Source organism: Carassius carassius, chromosome 7, assembly GCF_963082965.1.
Source record: "Carassius carassius chromosome 7, fCarCar2.1, whole genome shotgun sequence".
Classification (NCBI taxonomy): Eukaryota; Metazoa; Chordata; class Actinopteri; order Cypriniformes; family Cyprinidae; genus Carassius; species Carassius carassius.
In genome coordinates, this window is record NC_081761.1 from 13173317 (window position 1) to 13198702 (window position 25386).

General features: G+C 38.1%; 1 protein-coding gene and 1 long non-coding RNA gene across 3 annotated transcripts in view; both read right to left on the reverse strand.

Annotated features, from left to right (window-relative positions):
• Nucleotides 1–1891: 1891 nt before the first annotated feature.
• On the reverse strand, nt 1892–10942 carry LOC132143049 (uncharacterized). The gene is made up of 3 exons (XR_009434168.1): nt 10881–10942; nt 5966–6077; nt 1892–2171 (listed from the first exon to the last, which is right to left on the reverse strand). It is a non-coding gene; the product is annotated as an uncharacterized LOC132143049 (long non-coding RNA).
• Nucleotides 10943–14276: 3334 nt separating this feature from the next.
• Nucleotides 14277–25386, reverse strand: part of LOC132143569 (dorsal-ventral patterning tolloid-like protein 1) — a 55624-nt gene continuing 44514 nt past the window's right edge. For both annotated transcript variants that reach the window (XM_059553916.1, XM_059553915.1), the window contains exons 18-22: nt 24074–24199; nt 17794–17921; nt 15981–16194; nt 15360–15610; nt 14277–15258 (exon numbers count right to left, since the gene is read on the reverse strand). In XM_059553916.1, coding sequence (XP_059409899.1) covers nt 15124–15258; nt 15360–15610; nt 15981–16194; nt 17794–17921; nt 24074–24199 — 854 coding nt within the window. In that variant the 3' untranslated portion in view covers nt 14277–15123. The remainder of the gene's footprint in view (nt 15259–15359; nt 15611–15980; nt 16195–17793; nt 17922–24073; nt 24200–25386) is intronic.

The window sequence follows — 25386 nt, forward strand, 5'->3', positions numbered from 1 at the left end:
AGAGCTCCTGGTAACATCTTTTAAGGATATTCATTCTCAACACACCCGGAACCTTCAACCCAGAACTACCAGGAGGATCTCGGACAACCAGCACACCACAATCTGGGACCACTTTGCCACAAAACTCAACATCTAGCTCCATGTAACCAATGTAGGGGATTGAAAGACCATTTGCAGCAGTAAGTTGCAGCCACTGGCAAGTCTTAAGTTGCTCCTGCCCCCATGGCTCATAATACTGCTGAAAACAACTCTGTTATGGTAGAAACCATAGAGCCCGCATCTATCAAACAGGGCACCTGGACCCCACCAATAAGAACATTAAGATGAGGGCAGGAGGACACTAAACGAGATGCTGGAGTGGAAACGTTTACAACACTTGAGCCTGATAACTCCCCAACCGAGCTGTGGCTCTGCAACACGGTGGGGATTCGTTTTCCGACTGCTGAGCTGAACGAGTCTGCCTACACCAATCCGAGGTTCTTCCCTGCACTCCCAAGCAAAATGGCCAGGGCGTTGACATCACCTACAGATAAAATGACCATAACGTGGGGATCGGCTATGTGAATTTGGAGCCTGCAAACGAGCTAAACCCTGGGTAAGCTGATTTATCTGCTCTTGTTGTGATTTTAACATTTCTTTTAATTCAGTTAACTCTGTTGAAGGAGAGCTAGGAGGACCGGTACGTGACTCACCCTGCACAGCATACTGGACCCCATAAGCCAGTGGAACAGACGGACTTCGTCCCCTTACGCCCCCCAGCATTCCCTCCCGTTCCCAACGCATGGCCTCACTACGCACCTCTAAAAGTGTAGAGGAAGGTTGACGGCGGACCAATTGCTTGACTTCACGACGAAGGCCAATATCAATTACGTGCTCAACAAATTGGTCACGCAATAAAGCTTCTGCATTCGGTATGACATGAGGAGACTGCCGTTTCACTTTCTCCAGGAGACCCAGCAATGCAATGGAGAATTCTAAAAACGTCTCTCCCTCCTGTTGTCTCCTGGAGAAAAAGGCCTGATGTAAAGCTACATAAGACAGGGAACACCCATACAATTCTCTTAATGCCCGAATTATCTTCTCAGGATCCCCCCTCTCTGTATCAGAACAATATCTGATCTCATCTCGGGCCTCACCCTCCAAGTGATCAAAAAGAAAGAAAGCTTGGTCAACTACAGACAAATGACGTGCCCGCATGCAGGCTTGGGCTTCCTCTACCCATTCATTAATGGTAAGGCTTGATCTACTGCTAAACATGGGGCATTTTCTATCTCGGGGCACAAAAATGAATCTCTCAGATAATGGAGCACTAGCACTGGTAGGTTTCTGCACAACAGATGGTCCAGTGGCAGCAATAGTGGCCATGCCAGGATCTACAACAACTGGAGCTTGTTCCTGTCTGAGCCTTTCGTTATCAGCCTTCAAATGAGCGACACGATCTCTTAGTTCTTGCAACTCTCCTTCCATAACAGATGTCAGAAACACTTACCACTAAGCAGGGAAATGAAAAAGATAAGGGGGGGGGGGGCAGCCAGGTAAATCCTTCCAGGAGTTTGTGCTGCTGTCTTGTTCCTAAGAATAACCGTAAACAAACACAATATAAATTTAAAGAAATATCCAAAGCAATAAAATGACCCACATCTCTGCTCAAAACTGTAGAACCCTGCCGACTACGCCAGAATGTAGCAGCATGGCAATAGGCAACAGAAACCATAACACTAGACAGAGGGACTATGCCACCCCAGGACTTGCACCCAGGGAAATACTACGCACTCGCAGGTGCTAATCAAGGCAATACAGGTTCAGTTACACAAAATAGAGCGGGAGACGTGGGTACCAAAATACAAAGCTTTATTAATCCAAGTAATAAATTACTAAAAAAGGAAAATCACACGAGCGCTGGCACACTTAATAATCGGTTACTTCTTGCTGATCACACAAAAAGAGTAAAGATTTACAGGGCTGTGGTCAGCTGGAATCAACTCCTAAGGAATCACAAAATGCAATTATCACACACTATCAGTGCACCCATTCACACACACTCGATACCCAGTGAGATTTTGGTTGGTGATCGACACGCCACAACACTGCACACGGTGATAAGATAGCACCACCACCGCACACGTGTGGAAATCTGCCTCCCTGCCCTTTTGGGGTTTGACCCACAGCACCTGTAAATGAACAAACTAGTTCAAAAACACAACCAAAAAGGAAGCCAATTTACAATTCAAAAAACATTCACAAGATAATAAAGAAATTAACAAAAATGAAATACACACTGGGCTCAAAAGAAATGAACAATCAAATAATAAATTTAGACAATTCAAATCATCCGGCCTTCCACATTGAGTACATATAGGGCAATATGAGCCATCCAACAAAGCAAATACAAAAAAGGAAAGAAACGAATGCACAAACAAACTGGGAACAAGACAGCAACACTTCCTAATACTAATGTTCGAAGTCCTGCCCTACAGCAGGAACCCTCCAACGCATGAGCACCTCAGCCACGTTAAATGGCCAGGCCAGCACGAGCACTGAACCAGAAGTTGTTAATAGAAACTGGAAAAATGCAGCCAAACGCCACACCAAAGCAGAGCCATAAACAAGGTACACGATGGTGTGGGAGCCAGGAGCAGGGCAGCAACAAACTGCTGCAATGAAAAACAAACAACTAGTTCCCACGGGATGGTTAAACTTTGTACTATAGTTCTTACATGTACCCGAGTAAGCAGTCTGACCAAACACAGGTCGCAACATTAACCAGTTGACTTCATGCGGCTATAAGTGATACAAAAATACAAAACACTAACATTAGCACAACAAGAGTACAAAGATGCCAGAAGTCACATTACTCTAATGCTTACCTTTTGGATAGATGCACAAAAAGAACCCAAATTGAGCCGTGACCAAGTTAGCCACACTGCTAACAGTGTAAACGCTGGTACCAGAAAGGGGCGGGGCACCTGAGAGCAACACATCTTTGTGACACAACTCCACTTTTTATACGCTCACCCATAAATACTGATAGGCTAACAATCAATATAGGAGGATCTAACCATCCTGCCACATTAGCATTGATCATTGAATCTGATTAGACCGTTAGCATCTCACTCAAAAATGGCCAAAGAGTTTCTATACTTTTCCTATTTAATACTTGACTACTGTAGTTACATCATGTACTAAGACCGAAGCAAAAAGAAAAGTTAAGAAAAATTATATTAAGTAGCACCTGAAAATAGTCCCAGCTAGGTAACTTCCAATAAGCATATTTTCAGGCGCTGCACAATATCATTGCGCCTGCTGCAACCATGATACCATGGTGTAGTTCCTAGCCATTTCAGCCTCGAAAATCGCAACTTTTCATTTTCCGTCGGTCTTAGTACACGATGTAGCTACAGAAGAGTCCAGTTTTAAATAGGAAAAATATATAAACTCTTTGATCATTTTTGAGCGAGATGCTAACGGTCTAATCAGATTCAATGATCTATGCTAAGCTATTTATTATATATGCACATCAAAATCAATGTAAAGTTTTTGGTTTTACCTACTAGGCTTGAGTTGATGGCTAACTAAGTGAGCACTGTTGGACACTTCTGCAGGAAGGTTTATCTTTTTGTGTCATTTCCACAGCAGGATTAGAAAAAGAAGAAACATTTCCCCCCATCCTTGCTCCCTCTGACTCTTTGTCTATGTCCTTTCCTCCAATTTAATGTGAAAATCATTAGCTTCGATCAATGACTGTTCCACCTCCCTTATCTTGTGTTTAGCAAGCTGACGGATATTTTCTGCCCATATCAGCGTTTAAGAAGCCCATTAAAAATGAAGTGGTCACATGGTCAACACAACTCTTGTCCGCTGCTCATCGATTCATAGTTTCTGTTATTATTGCCCGGTGCAGTTTTTAGCAGAATGGTTTTAAATGGGTTTAAACCCAAGCACAGATTTTACTGTAAATGCTAAATACTGGCCCAAACCTTGCCTTGGGGTCATATTGATCTATTTTGTGTGTGTGTCTACAGTTCCCAGTAGAAAACTGATGGAGGTGGAATTGCATTGGGTAATAAACTATTTCCAGCATTGCTTAGCAACCAGAGCAAATAGAAGACTGGGGAGAGTTATAGTTTGTAACTACTTGATGGCACACTTAGAGCAGATGCCACTTTGTCCAATTCTGAGTCTTTAAAGAGACAGACACACTGATACTTCCTTGGTTTCAAAACAAATAAAATATTTTAGTTTTTTTACAAAACATTATTGCATTAGACACACATCACCAAGACCACATGAGCCACATGAAGTAAACAACAAACAATATTTACATTCACAATTTGTTGAATGCTAAATGAGTTTCATAAAAAAAATATCCGCCAGGCCTGTATTGTCTGTATTGTTGAAATGCAGAATTGTGGCTAAAAGTTGAACTTAAGGAATGATAATAGAACTAAACCTATATAACAACTGTAATCAATCAAACTTTATTAAAAGGTCCAAATTTTAAAAAGACAGTAGGACAACATGTACAACCCATAGCCTCCATCACACACAATAAAGAGTTACACAATACAGCAATACCAATGTCTCCACAGCTTTGACTGATACTGTGTACTTCTAAGCCTTATATTTGATAGACCCACAATAATCTCATTTTTAGAAGCATTAAGCTGGCAGATAAATCTATACATAAGATTGTGTAACAGTTCCTTAAAAGTTATTACTCTTGCACTCACAAACATTTCTCGTGCCACCCGTGCCTATATGCCACTATGTAAGTGCAGAACTTTTCTTTTTGATGAATTACCTAGACATGTAAAACACAACATATGATGTTTTTCAGTATATCCAGTATAATAAAATACCTACAGAATAAAAGTATTTGAGCTCTAATAGAGTGAGAGCTCTATTTGTGTGTGTGTGTGTGTGTGTGTGTGTGTGTGTGTGTGTGTGTGTGTGTGTGTGTAAACACACAGGTTTTAGTCTAAATGAATCATTTATTATTTTCTCACAAAGCGTGATGACTAATGGAACTCCTCTGTTCTGTGAATTTCTTTGAATTCTATTTTTCTTTTCTTTTTTTTCTGATTTAAATTTCAGTTCAACATCCTGTATGTAATAGTCAATTCAATTCACTCTCATGAATTGAAAATGAGCCAATTGTTAAATTCAAAATTTTGCCCAACAAAACTGCAGCCCATATCATGATCATATCAAATCACATAAAAAAAAAAAAAAGGGCCCAGGAAATTTGTTCTAATTTGAAACAAATGCTTGAGGCTTAACATGGTCTGGTTTTCCATGTCTGTCAAGGGTCAGGCAGGTCAATCCATTAATTGACTGTGTAAAAAATAAATAAGGTATAAGGTGATAAAAGGCTTTTACTGGCAGACAAAAAGAAGGTGTAATCATCATCAGGATTAAAAAGAGGAAGGTGCTCAGAGAGGAGAAGAGAGTAGAGAGATGAGGAAAGCAGAGGTTATTTTCATCTGAAACTGTTGTTTATAGAGGTGACTTTGTGTGTGTGTGTGTGTGTGTGTGTGTGTGTGTGTGTGTGTGTGTGTGTGTGTGTGTGTGTGTGTGTGTGTGTGTGTGTGTGTGTGTGTGTGTGTGTGTGTGTGTGTTTTGCACAGATCAATGTAACTCATCCACTTAAATCTCCTGATCCATTCATCAATACGAACTAATGAAACCAGACACGCAGACAGACAAAAATAGAGAGATAGGGGAGAAAAAGAAATAGGGAAAGACAGAATGAAGAAAATGAATTACTGTTACAATTACATACATATATAATATTGCGAACATTTATAGTTATAAACACAAATTTAACTGCATACCACTGTTGTTATTGTAATTCTGATATTCAGACCAACAGCACGATTGTATGATATATATATATGTATATATTATATAGAACAATTGTATATATATACACAACTGTTCAATAAACAAGTTAATACTGAATAACTTTTTAGGCCAGTCTGTTTTGCTCTGAAGGCGAAAGTAGTCCCAAACGAAGCCAAAGCAGATTCAACCACTGACATTATGTCTCCAAGCAGCACACAGTTGGTGATTCATTTCTGAACGAGTCAGTAGTGTTTTAAATGAATCAGTGGAGTGAGTGATTCAATGTCACTTGACACCACCTACTGGCGTAACAATATCACTACAGAAAATCACTGGAAAACACAACGCAGCCAAAGAGTGATACAATCAGTAGTGGTTGAAATAGATTGAACTTCATAAATCCGATCCGAACGTATTCAACAGTCATTAATATATTGTCTACAGTATGGCCCTGCATTATTGTAATAACGAAAAAAAGTGACTCTTCTCAAATGTACTGTTGTTGGCTCCAAAGGAGATCTTTTGATTAGTGCTAAGGGAAAATCCAATTAAAACCACAATGGTATCTCTAAGCAATTACCCAGAAAGAATTAGGGTGAAAGAGAAAGGAAGAATCCTCAAGCCTATATGACAACAGAACAAACACAATCCCAAAAAACTAAGCTATAGACCCTTTGCAAACACGTGACCACGACCACGTGACGACGCCATGCTGGACGGCAAAATCACTGGACGCGCAGGCTGAGCAGTAGTAGACGAGCGGGAAATTTGAATAGTTTTAAACAGATTAAAATAGATAACGTTAACATTACCACTAAACTTCATGGCTTCTTCTATTGAAGAAGTTGTAGTGCCGTTATCGGTCGAGGTAGGGCATCTGGTAGGTGCTCACAAAGAGCGATATTTGGAGAAGTTGGAGATAGCAGGTTTGGATACAGACCCTTACCTTCTTCATCCCTCGGTTTTCACGGACCTCGTTAAATCGCCGAGTCTGCCTGACTTCGGCCCACACGATTTGTACCACTATGTGGTAAACGGGGTATCCCCATACACTGGTGCTGATCTCAAAGCTTTTAAAAGTCTGGATGCTTACCAGTTCTTCGTAGCTGGCTGGGTTACAGCTACGCGATGCTACGCTAACGGCGGGGGGAGGTACCTCATAATGGCAAAGGTAAGACATCGATCTATGGTTTATTTTGTATTATTACATGGCTTAGTTGAATTCTAATGTAGAATGCAGTCTGTTATTTCTTGATAAATATTTATATAACACGTAGCCTATGATTTTAGAGTACATGGTCGGCCGTGGCTTTTTAATGGATGCCTGGACGCATCCCAGCTCTGGGAAGTGCAGTCATTAATTATCGATCACACGTTAATCCATGCAGACAGTAAATCACGGTGTGTCTGTGATCCGTAGTAACCACATATAATTGTAACATCTAGACATCTTCTTATCTGTGATTATATTCGCAGTAGCCTATGTTAAGATTCTACCAGTTAATCACAGCAAAGTATTCACAATGTGCATTTATTGTGTTACTGCAGCATTAAACAATAACATTCATGTAAAAATAATGTATCTATGCCACTTTCTGTATTTGTAGGTGCATCATAGCCAGTAAACCACGGAGTGTCTGTGATCAGTAGCCACACATAATTTTTACATCTAGCCATCATCTCATCTGTGATTATATTCGCTGTAGCCTATGTTAAGATTTGACTATCACAGTGATTAAGATGTATTCACAAGGGGCATTTATGGTGTCACTGCAGCAGTAAATAATAACATCACAATAACATTCATGTAAGAATAATGTATTTATGCCACTTTCTGTAATTGTAGGTGCATCACAGTCAGTCACTGTCTGAAACCCAACTACAACCATGGGTATCTTTGAAGAAGGATGGGACAGTCTTGTGCGGCCACTGTACATGTAAAGCGGGCCTGGGAGAGGTGTGCTCCCACGTGACAGCTCTGCTATACGCAATAGACTCTGCTGTTAAACATCTGGAAGACAAAAGCTGCACTGATGGGCCCAGACAGTGGGGACTTCCTCCTTTGAAAGCGGGCAAGGCTTTGTACGAAGAGGGATCAGGAATTGATTTCTCACATCCTGCCAAAAAGCGTTGTGGTGTAAACAACCAAAGCCATTCAGGTTGTCCATCTGTGAAAAAAGTGGGTGTGTCTGCAGCAGCTATAGAACAATTCTACAAGGCTCTATGCATAATGCAACTCCAAACCCTTCAGAGAAGAGTGGTATCCTACGCATATTGCCACACTACTGTAAACAGTTTCAACCAAAAGTGGTGTCTCTGGGTCTACCACAGCCCCTGACTGAGTTATACAGTGCTCAGAACCGGAAGCTGTCTGCCTCGGACCTTGAGAAAAAATGTGATGCAGTATTCAATGATATGGAAGTCACACCAGAGCAGGTATAGTCATCCCTCTTAATCTCATATGACTAAAATGTGCTTTAAGGTGTCATGTCATTAATTTCATCTTCTATAATTTACAATGTTGTAGGCAGTAAAAGTTGAGGAAGAGACACGACAACAGGGAAAGTCAAGGCTATGGTTTGACATGAGGGCTGGTAGGGTGACAGCATCTAGGTTCAAGTCAGCTGCAAGGACAGACCCTACAAATCCTTCCAAATCCCTAATTAGGCAGATCTGTTACCCTGACCTATGCAGATTTTCAACAGTTGCAACCAGGCATGTGTGACATAATGACATAAACATACAGTTACTGTTTTTAATTTCACCATAGTGTAAGTGAGTAAAGAAATTAGATGTTCTTTGAACTTATGTTTCAACTATGGAAATGTATGCAATACATGTTGTGTTCTAATGTAGAGGGCCCCTGCTCACAAAAACATCAAAGAAACAAAAACAAGACAAAGAAATGCATTTATCATTGGAATATTTATTATAGTCAGTATTACAAATTATCAACATTAAATTACAAACATGATGACAGATTACATCCCTCAATCTCTTTGAGTGCCCTTATCTATTTTTAATCCCAGGTGTATGGTGTAGGTCCTTTGCCTATTTATTCCTAATGTTCCTTTTAAATGGTTCCTGTTATATTTAATTTACACCTTTTTAAACTACTCTGTGATATCTGTGATAGAATATGATACAAGAGAATATTATGTGCTATTAAGATTAGGCCAATTTTGGGTACTGACATCTATAGTACTTATAGTTCTTAGGGAAATGAGAGAACAAATCCAATGAAAAGGACACTCAAAGAGCTACGATGACTTAAAGGAATAGTTCACTTTAAAATGAAAATTCTGTCATCATATACTCACTCTCATGTTGTTTCAAACCTGCATGAATTTCTTTCTTCTGCTGAACAGAAAGGAAGATATTTAGAAGATTATCAGTAACCAGACAGTTTTTGGATCCCATTGACTTCCATAGTATATTTTTTTCTACTATGGAAGTCAATGGGACCCAGAAACTGTCTGGTTACTGACATTCTTCTAAATATCTTCCTTTCTGTTCAGCAGAAGAAAGAAATTCATACAGGTTTGAAACAATATGAGGGTGAGTATATGAAAATTATCATTTTAAAGTGAACTATTCCTTTAATAACATTATTTTTCTCATTTTCAGATGGGGATGTGAACATGAACAAAAAGCCAGAGAGACATATGAGGCTTACGCTGCACAACATCATCAGGACCTAAGTGTTCGTGATGCCGGTCTCCATATTGATACCTCCCGTCCCTACCTTGGAGCATCTCCAGATGCCTTGCTGTCCTGCTCCTGCTGTGGCGATGGTATTTTGGAAATCAAATGCCCACACTGTGCCAAAGACACCGGAGTCCTCAGTGCCACTGAAAAGAAACATTTCTGCATTGAGAACACAGATGGTACACATGCACTTAACAGAGATCATCAATACCACTACCAGGTGCAAGCCCAGTTGTTTGTGACGAAGCGGAAGTTTTGTGACTTCATGGTGTGGTCTACATCCGATTTTTTTATACAGAGAATTTTGCCTGATGCTGACTTTTTTACAGAAGCAGTGCAGAATGTTGAGGCCTTCTATAGGTCAGCCATTTTATCTGAGTTATTGGCCAAGACATATACATGCCCAGATAGACTGCTGTCAGACAAAACACAGTCCACAGACTCATGAAGTGAATTACTAGAATTGTTGGGTCTTTGTAAATTATAGTGTGGTCTAGACCTACTCCATTTGTAATGTTTTTCTTTTAATTTCTTATGATGTGATACTATAAATAAAATGTAATTGAATTATTAGTAAGATTTGCCAGTGTGTAATTCTACATACATTTAATATCCTTTTATAAAGTACAACAGCATAGTCAAAAGTTTGAGGGCTGGTTTATTTTACAAAAACATCTTTCAACACGTTTATAAAAGCCAACCTAAATTACATTAATAATGACATTAAGCTAACGTTAGCTACCTTTGTGAATGGGTAGCAGTAACGTTAACGTTAGACTGCACAGCCCTATCACACTAGCTGGCACTTGCTCATTACATAGCTAACTTAGGTTACTCATGTTACAAATGACAATTTGACTGGGTCTCCATCTGGACAAGGATGGCGATATGGTATTACACAAATTAAGTAAACGTAACTGGGAAATACATGAACCTTACCTTGTAAAAAATGCTCGCTGCAAATCCTGGAGTACTTGGAGGGCTGCCAGTCCTTTCGGCTGATAGCAGCAACCCATCGCTGCCTTCTCTCCCCATCAAATGGTATTCGATAAAAAGATATATTGGCTTTACCCTGTCTATTAGCACAGCCCACGGCACAACACGAAATAACCATTTTACAACTAGAACTAACTCAAACACGAACTCATTTGGCTTGCCGTCCGTCATGGCGTTCAGAATTCGCGCGAGTAGAGCGTGACGTCACGTGCAAAGGGTCTATACAAACACACAGAGAAAAAAGCTAGAAAGCTTGATGGTATACACTTGAAATGAGATCTCTTGTGTGATTATATGCTCAGAATTCAGATTCCACTCCAGACCGCACTTACCTGATTTATTTGAAGGCACAGATACAAAATTATACATTTGTGTTATCTTCATCTGTTCATGTGGCCTCGTGTTGATTTTAAAGAGCCTGCTGCCATCTGGTGGTAGTTTTCTGATATTACAGACATATTATTCACAGAGCAAGACTGTCACTGATAATATAGAATTTAACAAAATAAAATTATAACATAATTCATGTTATTTAGAAAATGTATTTTGAAATCTAAAAAAATGATAATAGTTTGGCATTGTTTTATGATTGTTTAGTAATTCATTTACAAATGAAGTGTAAAACCTGATTCATACCAATGATTTAAAATTTACATTTATTGCATAAGGGTCTATTTAGCCAAAGGAATGTCCGTTTTTGTAGGATTTTGCGACTGGCTTTTGGATTATTGCAACAACAAAAAAAAAATCAATAGGCTATAATCTTCACAAATGAATACAAAGTTATATGAATTTTGAACAATCTGCAGAAAAGAAAATATTTGATCAGTTTGGTCAACCGGGTTCACAAAGATCAAGAATTGCCAACTTTGCCAAGGTTGGAGCAAAACTCTGAAGGTCTGAGGCTCTCCAGGACCGAAAGTTGGCCACCCTTAGACAAAGAGGTCCAAATGAATCATTTTGCAAATCATCAATCTGAATCTGAATCTTCAAAAGCACACCAATAAACCTCCAACAGGCTATTTACAGTACAGAACAGGCCTTTTCTTTATGTTTATGCTCCTAAGTTTAGCTGGTTATTACCAGTTTCTCCAGTACATATTACTTTATACCAACAATGCACTTTACATTAATAAAAGACAATTATGTAGCATCATTAAGAACAAACATGATCTAATACTGAAGAAAAGTATATATATATATAAATTACCATTAAGATTAATCCTTTGAGTAATTTGCTCTAAATAGGTCAGCTGTGCCATTATTTATAAAAATCTACCTGTGGCTGTACCTACGTTTTTGATACTCAAGTAGTTTTAATATCAGTTTGTTTAATACAATTACCAAAATATAAAAATAATATATAAAATAAATAAATAATAATGGGCAATAAAATTAACTAGAGACAAAGACATCTTTCACTTTTGACTTCTACTTAAATATGACCATTTTACAATATCAGTTGTAAAATATGAGGGTGATATTTATGATTCATTATTGTTTAATGTCCCTGGAAACAGTTCAGTCCAATTTAGTTTAATAAAACAAAATATAGACAGCCTATACTTTTCGATGTGCCTATAAAAACACAAATTGGCTACCTAAGCACCCAGTATGGCATTTGAAAAGAAGACGTTATGGACCACTAAAATAAGTGATGGTGCCTCCTGTGTTTTGAGAGTTTTTAATTTCCAATTTGGACAGCCTTGGACATTTTCCCTTTCAAATTGAACATTTTAATATGTGTACATTAAATATATTAAGTTTGTATTTATTTATTTATGTATGTGTGTATGTACAGTATACCAAATCATTTGGATGAGAAAAAAAACGTCTATGGCAATGTTCGATTGTGAAGAAGCTCAAATATAAGATAGTTATGACTTTTCTATATACATAAACATATGACTTTCATTGGCCTTTAAAAAACAACACTTCACTTTTAGAACTTTTCACTAACACACTTCTAATGTGTCTAATGTACAAGAAAAGAGGAAGAGAGAGAGTAAGAACAAATGAGACCATACATTTAATTGACCTGACATGAGTTTAGAGTGAAGAGTCCTTCTTCATCATTAGGCTGATGTATATATAACAGGTGAATAAATCATGTTTCACATTGTCATAAGTCATGGTTCTCATAGATCATTTAGAGTGGAATCAACAGGAACTTGGCACATACAGAAATACAGAGTCACATGACCTGTATTGTGTAACACACAGACCAATAAATGCACACATACGTCACAGTTCACAGTCTTACTATTGACTTTAAAACATTACGATTATTGTAACATTAGTTTCTGTGTGTGCACATGATCATGTATAAGCATATATGCATACAAGTGTGTGTGTTTGTGTAACTGGACAGAAGGGACGGCTTCAGGTCAGTCGATTTAAATTTCTTTCTTAACATAAAGGTTCAAGTTCTTTAAACTTAATATCAAATAAAATATAATAATTTGAAAAAAAAAAATATCTACAGAAACATCATGTGCAACAATGTACATTTTGGTTCTAAGGCAATAATTGTTCCTCCACAACACTAGTGCTGTCAATGCTGTGAGTAATTTGTCAGTGTTTTTTCTGTGTTGATGAGCAACATTATTTCAACGCTGCCTCTCCACGCATTCACTGAATGGCTGAAGCATTGCCGTTTTTTTGAGACACTGAATAGCACCGTAAGGAATTCCCTTCAACAGTGACTTTGTTTTTTTTTTCCAAGCAGGGAAAACTTGTCATTGGGAATATAGCAACAGAGAATGTGGTTGGAGAACACAGTTCAATAGTCTTTCTGTGTTAAGTGCATATAAAGCGCACAGGGTTAAGGTGGTTGTAGTCAGTTGTCACAGCTGTAATGGAAATCTTATGCAAGGCTTTATAACATCATTTCCTGTTCACATCATGTTCATTGTTAACTTCTTCAGGAGGCGTTACTGGAAGAGTAAGAAAACCACTGGTTTCTTCAGCAGATTCTTCAGGCATTCTATCAGTTCCCTCTTTCTCTCACACACACACATACGCAAAACAATTCAAACAACTTTACATGGTTTCTGCAACTCATAGGAAGGCCCAGATGGAATCTGCAGACTTTGTCACATGTATGGAAATATGCAGAATAAATTGCGTGAATTTGATCACTTCTATTGATAGCTGAAAGCATTATCAAATAATGCAAAGTGTGAACACACAAGGCATTGGGCAACTTCGTTGTAAATGTAGCAGCAATGCAGATTCCTTGTGGGCCTGCTCACGAATGAAGCACAAGACACTGGGTCTCATTCACTTAAAACTGCAGGGATTATTTTGTATTTGTAAGCACGGGAAAACTTCTCACGATTGTTTCTGCCTAATTTATGTAAGCACATGAATTTGTTCTTAACAGAGTATTTTTAAACGAGTGTGGTGAGGTTATTTTGATAAAACACTTCAAATCCATCTCCATGCAAGGACATTCCACACAGCTTTTTCTTTGCAGTCTTTTTGTCATAAAAGCATGAGCAGAAAGATCCTAGAGTAATGCCAAGTGTACCATCCTCATAACCAGTTCAGACACAATCACCACCCAGCTTTACATACATGTATCTGCATTGTTATGCAAAGAAACCTCTCAACTTGAGCTATAATGCTGCTTTTCATGGTATGTGATGAAATATATTTAAAATTAAATATCTCTTCATAACATTTCATCCTAACACAATTATAAGGCCACCCAGAGCATCGAATTATCATGTTTGCACAGATTTCACATACAAATTCATGTGCACCAACGCTGCTTTAGGAATAACTGTCGTGTAGTTCTAACCCCTTTTGTCAAATTATATTCGTCACAGCGTAAACAATGGGCTACATGTATGTCAGGAAGCTTATTGTTAAATAGGGCTACATATTTACTATTTACAATTTACTTTTGCACAAATGAGTTTTGCCATTAAGCTAACAGAATAATTGTAAAATAACAACCACATGAATTTAAAAACATGTGAATGAGTTCAGGCTGGTATTTGAAGGCCTATCTCTCTCTCTCTCTCTCTCTCTCAAACACACACATCCACAAACACACAGTTTATTTGAGGTACAGTGTGGTGTGGCATCAGCAGCCAAACTGTCCATGCTGTCTAGAGCAATATGCACACACACACACACACACACACAATAGCAGTTCCTTGTTATCTTATTGTCACTGTGTCTTAGTTTCAGTGTGCAACTCTATATATATAACTGGCTTATCTGAAGAACGGTGAGCCAACAAAAGTTTTGGGTATGAGTGTGTGTGTTTTTTTTTCCAGGGGTTGATTTACTACACTGGTCCAGTCAGAGAGCGCAGGATACCACTCCAGTGGGCGGAGCTATCCTACACATAAGAGCAGCTGATTGGTGTTTAGGGTCAATATGACAGCACTTCCGTAGTGGCTGAACATAAAGAGGCAAATCCAATGCAGGAAACACATCACGGCAGGGTTTCTGATTGACATAAATCAATCTCAATAGTTCTCTGGAGTCTGTTCTCCTTGTTGTAACATTTTATCCCTGATCTCAGTCTCTCTAGAGTCTATTTCACCTCTCGGGGAGATGTTACTTGCGTGTGTGTAGAGCCTCCTGAAACTTTGTGCTAGTGTAGAGGATATGGAAGCCTTTCTTACTGATTGTGTCATCAGAGTGGAAATGAATCAACACGGCATCGCCAGCAGTGTAAAGCTCCTCACGAGGCTAAACAGAGAGAGAGGGGTCAGTTGAAGACATATAGGAAGTTTTATGATACAAGAAAATCCTAAACTCATCAGTATCACACATGCACACACTGCTCATACCCCAGATCCACAAAAGCGTCCGAGTTTGTGCGCTCCAGTGTCGTAACCATCGTAAAGTTCGATGTAGTCGTACCCGCAGTCGGCCTCCTCCTCTACCTCAAAGGTGGCGAAGGTGAGCTCGATGCCATAACCAGACTCTGCCATTATGAGCCACTCGCAGTCGGTGTGACCAGGGTAGTTATTATCCCCAAACTGAGCATGAGAATACAGGTTCTTCTGCCGTGCTTCTGCTTTTAACCTACCGCCACATTCTACACAAAAAGACACAAATGTACTGTTGATCGTCACTGATTTTCTGTTGACCCTTCATCCTATTAGAAATAGTTCTGTTCACTTAAACAATGTTACCAGTAGTGACAGTTGACAAATATATCTCTTTTCAGATGACTGTAATAAGCAACAATAACCAGGGTGGGCGGAGCTTAGCAACAAGTCAAAAGGCAAAACTTCAGGGACTCTAGTCAACATGCAATGAAGTAATGATCCACTAGAGGGGTCTGTTAAACTGTCAGCATGACATGAGGATTGCTTGTATGAACACTTGAATCACATCTGATCCAATACATGCAAGTAATCAAAATATACACGTAACATCAGATACAGAAAAGACAGGGTAGTTACCAGTGGAATGGGTGCCCTGAAAGCCTTTCCTTTGCACTGAGGCATCGGAGATGAAGCGCAGGTACATCTTGTTGCCTGTGGAAATGAGCGGTTCTGGAATCTTACTGCCACACAGACGGCTCAGGATAGGCGTCTTGTCCGAGTCACCGTCAAAGGCCTCCAGGTGATCATATGCGCATTCTTGGTGCTGCTCAATCTCAAACTCATTAAAAGACTGGAGATACAAAGACACAACAGAGGAAAAAAAAATAAAAAAAATATTAGGAGGAAAGAATTTTGCAGCATTCACTGACATTATTTCTTGGCAATCAACTGTAAGAAAAAGAGATCTCTCTTCTTTGACCTCCTCAGCTAGAAGTCAGACACATCTAACATATTTAAGGAGCAGATAGACATGTTTGACTTTGACTGGGACAAGCCAATTTTCATTGCAGCGGCTATAGGAATTAAAATCTCAAGTTCCTGTTAGAAGAGACAATTACATTTTTACAGAGGCCTTGTTTGTTTCATGTACATTAGCTTAACTAAATAAAAGGCAGCTAGGTTTAAATAAATGCAATTTATTAAATACTAATACATTATTGAAATTATACACTACTGTTCCAACGTTTATGGTCATTAATTTCTTTTTTAAATACATTAATACTTTTATTCAGCAAGGATGCAAATAAATTGATCAAAAGTGACAGAAAAGGCTTGTATTGTAACAAAAAAAGGATCTTGTGAATTTTCTATTCATCAAAGAATCTTGAAAAATGCATCACTGTTTCCACAAAAAAAAATATATCAAGCAGCACAAATGCACTTATCAAATTTGGAAAAATATTTAGTAAACATGCAAATATCAGGACGTGTGAATTCTGCATACATCCGTAGAGCTTTCTGTGGGAATAGGTTCCTTGTGGGACTAAACCGAAAATCGCTGCTTAAGGGTGTTGCCAAGATAAGCCATTGAGTGAACTGCTTGCCTTTACAAAACTTCAAATTGTGTTGCGTCGGAGGATCTGCAAATCCCTGAACCACTGCATGAGTTTGAGTTACATGTTTTAAAGTTGTACCTTTAGTGTTTACAACATTATAATTGTGTAAAAAGCCAGCTGTTACAGCTACACAGAGAGAGAGCAATAAAAGCATGAACATGATGATAAAGTAACTCTAAAAACGTATAATGAGAACTTAAAACCTTAAAGCCATAATGATATATTAATTCTAATGGAATCAATCCACAAAACACTTCTACCTCATCCAAACAAACAATAAAATTCTCCTTTTCGTGACTTCACTTGCTTTCTGACAAGGACCATTTAAAATTGCTTTAGGTCTAAACAGATGACTCAGAAGTCAGATCCAGAGAACAGTGGGAGACACTGAGGTCACCTTCTAAACCCCTGCCATAGCTGTCTGTGAACAAGTTTGTTAATAGGTTCAAATCTGTTAAATTGAAATATGAGCAAACAGGCACTGCTCAAGCTTTATTAATTCACTTTACTCAATGTCTTGAGTTTCTTGTATCTTCTGCATATTTGTGAGACTTTGTACTGTCTATGTAATATAGGAGACAGGGTTTTGGATGCATGTGTAAATGTTTGCATTGTGGTGTGTTTGTTTGCTTGGTTGGAGATTATATGTGTGTTTATGTGTGATGTGAGATTATCTGCCTTTGAACATGAGAGTAGGATTACATGTGTGTTTGTGTCTCTACTCGAGTGCTGCTTGTTTGTACTGAGTGTAAAGTATAGGGAGATATTTTTGTGTAATGTAAACATTGTTTAACAGATGCAAACGTATAGCACAAAATTATATAAAGACTCACAATCTTGACCCGGTGGCCTGGGGTTGCCGTGATGTCCCATGTGCACTCCTTCCTGCTGGGGTATTTGTCAGGCCAGTTCGGACTGCTGATGATTCCACTTGTGCTGTGAATCTTGTGCTCACACTCAGCTGATAAACAAGTATGGGGTGAAGAGGGTAAAGATCATTAGAAATAGTGATGCAGCATAATAACACGCGATGTGAGTGGTACAGCTTAGATAACAGTAGCCATGAGTACATTTTTTGTGTTTGCGTTTACAAAGTATAGTGTTATTAAAAAAATTGTTGTTGTTGTTTTTCTCTTTTGAAAATAAATAAACTAGCTAGATTTATGATATTAATAACTGTGGAAGCATGTCATCACAATCTGTGAAAAGGATCCACTGTAGGTCAAAACACTTGTTTGTCACAGACGCATTTGTACAAATAAAGAGTTGCAACTCATACTTTGAACTTTGCCCTGGTTATGAGGTGTGCACATCACAGAAAGACCATTACAGAATGCTTAACCTTTAGTATGTTTACCTGGGCTCATGGGTTTACCTGAGACTCAGGTAAACAAGAGACTAGCTTTCTTTAACTCATCCTACTAGAAAATGTACAACATATTCTTTTGAAATTGTTGGCCAAATGTGTGTTTACAGGTGTGAGAGCTCTATTTGTGTGTGTGTGTGTGTGTGTGTGTGTGTGTGTGTGTGTGTGTGTGTGTGTGTGTGTGTGTGTGCGCACAAGCACAAGTGATTACAGCTAGATCCACACTATCAGTAAACCTACTGTGACCCTGAGGAACCAGGTCAGACAAACATTTTCACCAAAACCCTGCTGAGTGTATATATGCAGGTTAGAATGGGTGTGCAACTCCCTTGTTATAGCATTATCTAATATGAATGACTGAAAACAAATCTGACCTGCTGTTGCTTTCATTGTCTCCACATACAGAAGAGACCAAAGTCTGAGACCACTAGTAAAAATGCTTAAATTTTTCATTACACATTATAAATTGTGAAAAGTTGAATTGATTAATGTACATGACTTTATTTGAGTGAGCACTGTTTCTGCACTGTACTGATCGTTTTTATGTCACCCATATTCAATTTTAATTTATTTTCAATTATTTTATTTTTTTTATTGTATAGCTTTTTAATTGTATGAACCTTTTTATGATTTGATTCTTTTTTTAAAGTGCCTCTATTATGCCATTTTTAAAGTTCCTAATATTGTTATGGGAGTCTCCTACAATAGGATTAAATGCATGCAAGGTCAAAAAACTCTTTTGTTTTCTTAAAATGTGCATTTATTGTAATGTGCAATTATTAGTTCGAAGCAGTTCAAAGATTCAGTCTCTCTAAACCTCTCCTTTCCGTGAGCCTGCTCTGCTCTGATTGGTCAGATGGCCTAATCTGTTGTGATTGGTTTATCGTTTATGGACTTTATTTATCGTGCACTTTCAGCTTTGCAACTTTGCAGATCATTTGCATTCACATACAGCTAAATTACAAATTGCATGAAAGGCAATATTGGAAATTAGGGATGCTCCGATCAGGATTTTTGCAGCTGATACAAGTAACGATTTCTTGTCATGGTGATCGGCTGATGCCGATTCTTATGCTTCAAGCTTTATATTGATGGTTTTATCAGACACACGCGACTAACCTGAAGTTAACTTCCGCTCGCCACAATATCAAAACTGACAGATTTTCCAAAAGGCTTTGATGAAACGCTGGGATTTTTATATCATTGTATTTCTAAAGACAATCTTTAGTAAAATTTCAATGTTATTTTAATTTCATCTTTCATGCTTTATTCCTGATAAAGCATCGTTTGTGAGCTCAGCGCTGCTTTGTGTACAGCTGTTACTGGGGAAACCTCTGTTTCTCCTGCTTTAAAGCACCTCCTGCTGGCAGAGAATGAATTTGCATTTTCAGTAAGTCTGTCTGATTTACGCAGAAACGTATTTTGCTTTTCCTATATACGGGCACTGCGGATAATCCACGGGTCAGGTAATAAAAAATGCATTCTGATTATTTGCAGGTGGGTCGCAGGTGGATAAAATAAATCATAGATGATGCAAATATTAACTAATTAACTTTTTTTCATGAGGCAGACAATTTCATGCATGTGTGTGTGTGTGTGTGTGTGTGTGTGTTCATTCGCCTGATCGTGAAGTTGCAGTGACAGAAATGGTGACATTCCCAGATAAAGTTTGAAAGGAGTAAAGTCTGTGTTAATGCTATCAAGTAGGCTAATATGTCTAAAGAAGATATTTAGTTTTATTAATACATTTTACGGTAATTTAAAAGCAGCCCACGATCAGCTTGTTAGGTTACCGTTATCCCTTAAGGCTCCGACAAGGTTTTTTGTCCCATCCTCCACACTGTGACAACTCACAAAATACTATATTTAGGCAAGCAGTGTGGAGAGCTGCTTCAGAAATGTGCCGCGGCTGGCCGGAATAAATAAAAGCACTGATTAGAGCAGCCGTGATCAGCCCCGGTTCCCGTGGAGCCGTAACGCGCCGCACACATATGCAATGAGGCGCAGATCAGCTCTAACATCACTGAATCTGCTGTTAAAAATGAACCTTCCATTCATCATATCATCGTGCAAAACATATACAACAAATAGAGAACTTTTCATTGTTTCTCAAAATGTCATAGCATTTATAGCACAGCGATGACATGACTATGGCTCAAAATCATTCATGTCCCCACGCATCATGTACGTGGTCACACTCAGGGCTGGCCAGTGGCATAGGCGACACACGCAGTTGCCTAGGGCGCAAAATGTATGGGGGTTACAAGAATAAACACTATTTTCCTAAAGAATAAAAGATAAAGAGTCACAATTGTCCCTTATTTTCCATTTCTGAAGTTAATTGGCAACTCAAAAGATGACGTAATTGTCTTTTAACTCCCCTGAAAGTGGCACCTTGTTCAAAAAACAACAAAAAAAATTAAATAAATAGCAACAAAAAAAGTCAGTTGTTGTAGATATGTGAGCAAAAAATAACAGATCAAAGAAAATGGATAATAGAAAGCGCAAAGGTGGCACTGAAAAGGCCAGTACAAAAAAATAAAACAAAGTGGGCCGGTCTAAGGCATGAAACTCCTGGGCTAAAAATCGGGGCAAGACACACAAAGAAGAGGAGCAGAAAAAAAATCAATATAAAGGTAAAATTCACAAGTTAACAATTGTGTATTAGCCCGTGAAGTTTCTGTAATATTTTGAAATAGCCTTTTTAGAACATCTTAACTGGACACACTGACACAGTGAAACATTTTTACTTGAGTAAACTTCTTATTTAAATTTTACTTTATTTTCTTTACAATCAGTTTAAGCTTCTGTCATGTTGTTTTCATTTAAGTTACATTACTGCTTGCTTTTGATTCACGAAAAAGTGTCTAAATATATTTTGAAAAAGACCATGACTAGGACTATAAAATTTCTCTTTGTTGTAATAAGTACTGTAGGCATAGTTGTGGGAGTAGCTCATTGTCTCTTCAATAGGCTATTTGAACAGATTCACTCATATAATACCTACAAGGCGCTTCAACATCTCCATTTATTTATTATCACATAAACAAGTGATTATCGGCCGATACCGATCTCCAGCCAATCGATAGTCACATCCCTATTGGAAATGGCACTTTAAAGTAAAATTTCCTTGCCTTACAGTACCACAAACTATGTAAAGTATGTAGACTCTACAAGTCCAAAAGAGTCCACATGGTCAATGACACTAATTTGGTTATTTTATTAGTGACCTAGATGTTCTGAACTCTACATTATGATTCTTGACTTTATATAATAACTTTATTTTATTTTATTACATTTTAAAACTTTGTTTTTGTTTCCAGGTTTAAAAAATGTTTCAATGATTTCCAATGTGGTATCAGACTTTTGGACCCCACTGTGTCATGTACTGTATTTTCCGCCATCACAATACACACAAGAGCACTAAGTCTGGTTAAGCCTCTATTCTTCCCTCTTAAAATCAGGTCAGTGTGGATTAGTTAACAAAGGTATATTCGGTGTTCACACTCACACATGCACACGTTTCTCAGATACTATGGCTGCTCCAAATTGTAATGGTTTGTATGTGTTTGAATGTAAATACTTAAGGTGACTTGAAAAGAGTTATGTATGTGTGTTTCTAGGTTATATATACTCTAAGTGTGTTATATCAGCCCATAGGCTATCTGTGTTGCTCCCCCTCTCTTTAGTTTCATTGGACTAAATTTAAAATCATTAATTTTACAGTACCATCATTAAAAGCACAATACGCCAAACAGCTCTTGACTACTGATATTCTTGTGTAAATACACTAGTAATACTTGTACAGGCAACTAGTAAAACTGGTCTATTGTTACTACTGAGCGACTTTTAAGAGATACACATCTTGCGCACACACAGGCACATGCACAAAGGAAAATGAAAACAGAAGCAGGATTAAGACTTTGAAGCTTTGTGAAACTCCAGATGTTTAATATCAGAATCAGTGAGCTGGCCTTGAAGAGACAGTAAAGACTGAGTGAGCGAGTGGTGTGTGTGTGTGTGTGTGTGTGTGTGTGTGTGTGTGTGTGTGTGTGTGTGTGTGTGTGTGTGTGTGTGTGTGTGTGTGTGTGTGTGTGTGTGTGTGTGTGTGTGTGTGTATTCCAGGATGCCGCTGGTTTAACTTCTTGACCCTGACTCTGGAGCTTAAAGAGTAATATCTCTATCCTCCTCTCCTTAGGTCTAGCTGTTTTTCTTTTCAAAGAGAAACACACACACACACACACACACACACACTGCTTTAAAGTTTCCAAAGCCCACAAAAATGTTAAAAGGCCTGCAAGGCAGAGCTGCACTGGAGGTTGACAGTGCTTGTATGAAAGGCAAGGTTTAGTGGCAGACACTGTTTAACTATAACAGACCATCTAAATGCTTCAACATGTGCGGAGATCTGGAGGACAACTGTTTTACAGTTTACTTTAACACTTTAAGTTCAGTCACTTCATTAACTGTATTTATAAAGCAGCTCTAACTATCAACACCACAAACAAAGTTTTATCATAAAACTATTAGATTAAATGTTTAGTCGTTTTATCTCAAGTTTTCGTTTTATCTGACCTCACTCTGGCTCTATAAACTGGGTTGTCTTTTGCTTCTATGCCTTTAAGATCACTATGTAAGCGGCCTCGTTGGTTGTGAAATGATCAACTTTGCTTTGTTGAGCACTGTAGGTTTGTTATCGGCGCCAATGTAGTTTTATTTATACAATAACTGCCCCATTCTTCATAACAAAATTTCTTCAAAGCCTGCATTGTATTGTGATAGGTTCACATTGAAATGTTAAAGGGTTAGTTCACCCGAGAATTAAAATTTGTCCATCTTTTACTCACCCTCGAAGCATCTTAGGTGTATGTGACCTTTTTCTTTCAGAACAATCCAATCAAAGTTGTAATGAAAATTGTCCTTGCTCTTCCAAGCCTTTCAATGGGGGTAAGTGGGTGTTGTCAACAGTTCAGAAGACATGAAATGAAGTGTGCAAATCTGTAATAAAACTTCCCTCACAGGGCTCCGGGGGTGAATAAAGGCCCCCTTGTAGTGAATCCATGCATTTTTGTAAGACAAATATCTAGATTTCAAATGTAATAAACACTTTTTTACAGAAGAACAAAACACTGGTCACAAATTAGAAGCACATAACGAGGATTTGTAAAGAAAAACTAAGTATTTCGAAATAAGCCAAAAGGAGACTGGTTTTCCTTTGCTAGAGTAAGGAAAAATTGTTTCCTTTGAGCCATGTGAGGGGCGTTTTATTACAGATTTGAGCACTTTATTTCACGTCTTCTGAACTGTTGACAACAAACATCTGCCTACCCCCATTGAAAGGCTTGGAAGAGCAAGGACAATTTTAATACAGCTTTGACTGGATTATTCTGAAAGAAGAAAGTCACATACACCTAGGATGCTTCGAGGGTGACTAGAAGATGGACGAATTTTCATTATCAGGTGAGATAACCCTTTAAGGTTGATTGAAATTGAAAAAAAAAACATTCTGTAGTTAAATCTTACTGGTAACTGAGATTTAAAAGACAAAATAAAGACAAAAAGAGAAAACCTGCCAAAATTACATTACTCTGCATCTTAAATGCTAAGAAAATTGCGTTTTGCTGTCCCTCAGCAGAATGTAGGATAAATCAACATGCTTACACATGCTAGAAGCACCACCGCCAGATGACTACCCTCACTTATCCTTTTCTAGCCACTATTATTCTTTTACGAGTACCTGTACATACCTTCCTTGCAGTCATGTTTGTTCTCATGAAGAATAAAGCCGTTGCGGCACTGGCACACATAGCTGCCAATAGTGTTAATACACTCATGCTGGCATCCACCATTATCCTTTGAACATTCATCTTTATCTGTAACAAAAGTGAAGACAGCAATGAATTGTTAGTTAATCTGAAACAGAAGGAAGATGTGAGATCCAACCAAATCCTTTGATTGAGACATTTTGAAATCTGGTTAAGAGATGTAACAATGTGTTCTTCACTGTAATGATAAATTCTGACATCTGGAGTCTGATTTTGTTATTTATTTTTCTGTTAAGAGCCATTACAGTGAGTGACTGAGGACACATGCCTAGTTCATTATCCAAAACAGAAGGCAGAAAATCTTGAAAAGAACAATGAGAAAAGACAAAAGATTCATAGGTCAGTTTTTTATCTGTGATATTTCAACATATAAACCTGCATCTTCTTCTGTAACCAGCCACAATTAATTTAACCACATGGTTAATCAACTGAAGGAGAGCAATATCAAATTTAAATAAAGCCATTTTTCTAGCACACCTTCATTTTATGTAAATTAGGCTCATCATAGGTGCATTTATTATAGATGTACCATTATCTGATTTGTATAATTCATTCAGGAAATTGGGCACAAAAACAAATAAGCAAATAAACCAAGAAATCACTGGGCACAAGTGCCCCCCTTTCCCCTTTTAAAACAAAGACGGCAGAAGGCAGGAGAAAATCATACTGTATGTTGTTGGTGAAGCGCTAAGTAATTAATAAAAAGTGATAGAATATTTAGTCTGTGTGCTTTATAAGTGTAAATTAAATGCGTCACGTAATGGCTGAAAGTTCAGAAACAGTCAATGATTCCTTATGTTGTTTTTTTCCCTTTGCGCATCTCTACGCCCCCGGTGTTCCATGAGTCAGGAAGCCTCATGAAAGCTGTTATTTCCGTGGAAGTCTCAGGTTTAGTTAATTATCACACTTCAACCACCAAATCCACCAACATATTTCATAAAAACCCAATGAATGACAGATGGAGAGAGCTAAAGAGCCCCAAGTCTCTGTGGGTCACCACACATTTTTCATAATTAATGCTGGTTTCAAAGCATGTATTTAAACATTTCCCACTGTTAGTGTGCAGATGATACAGTGAATAGCACCCCGTTTTTCCTAAAAAAAAAAATATCAGTGCTTGATAATAAAATGTCACAGCTGAGGTGATAAGAGGAATTAAGTGTGCCTCTTAAAAATTAACCCTACTCCAAAAAATGTAAATTAAAATAAAAATACATTTTAGAAAAGTCCAGCGT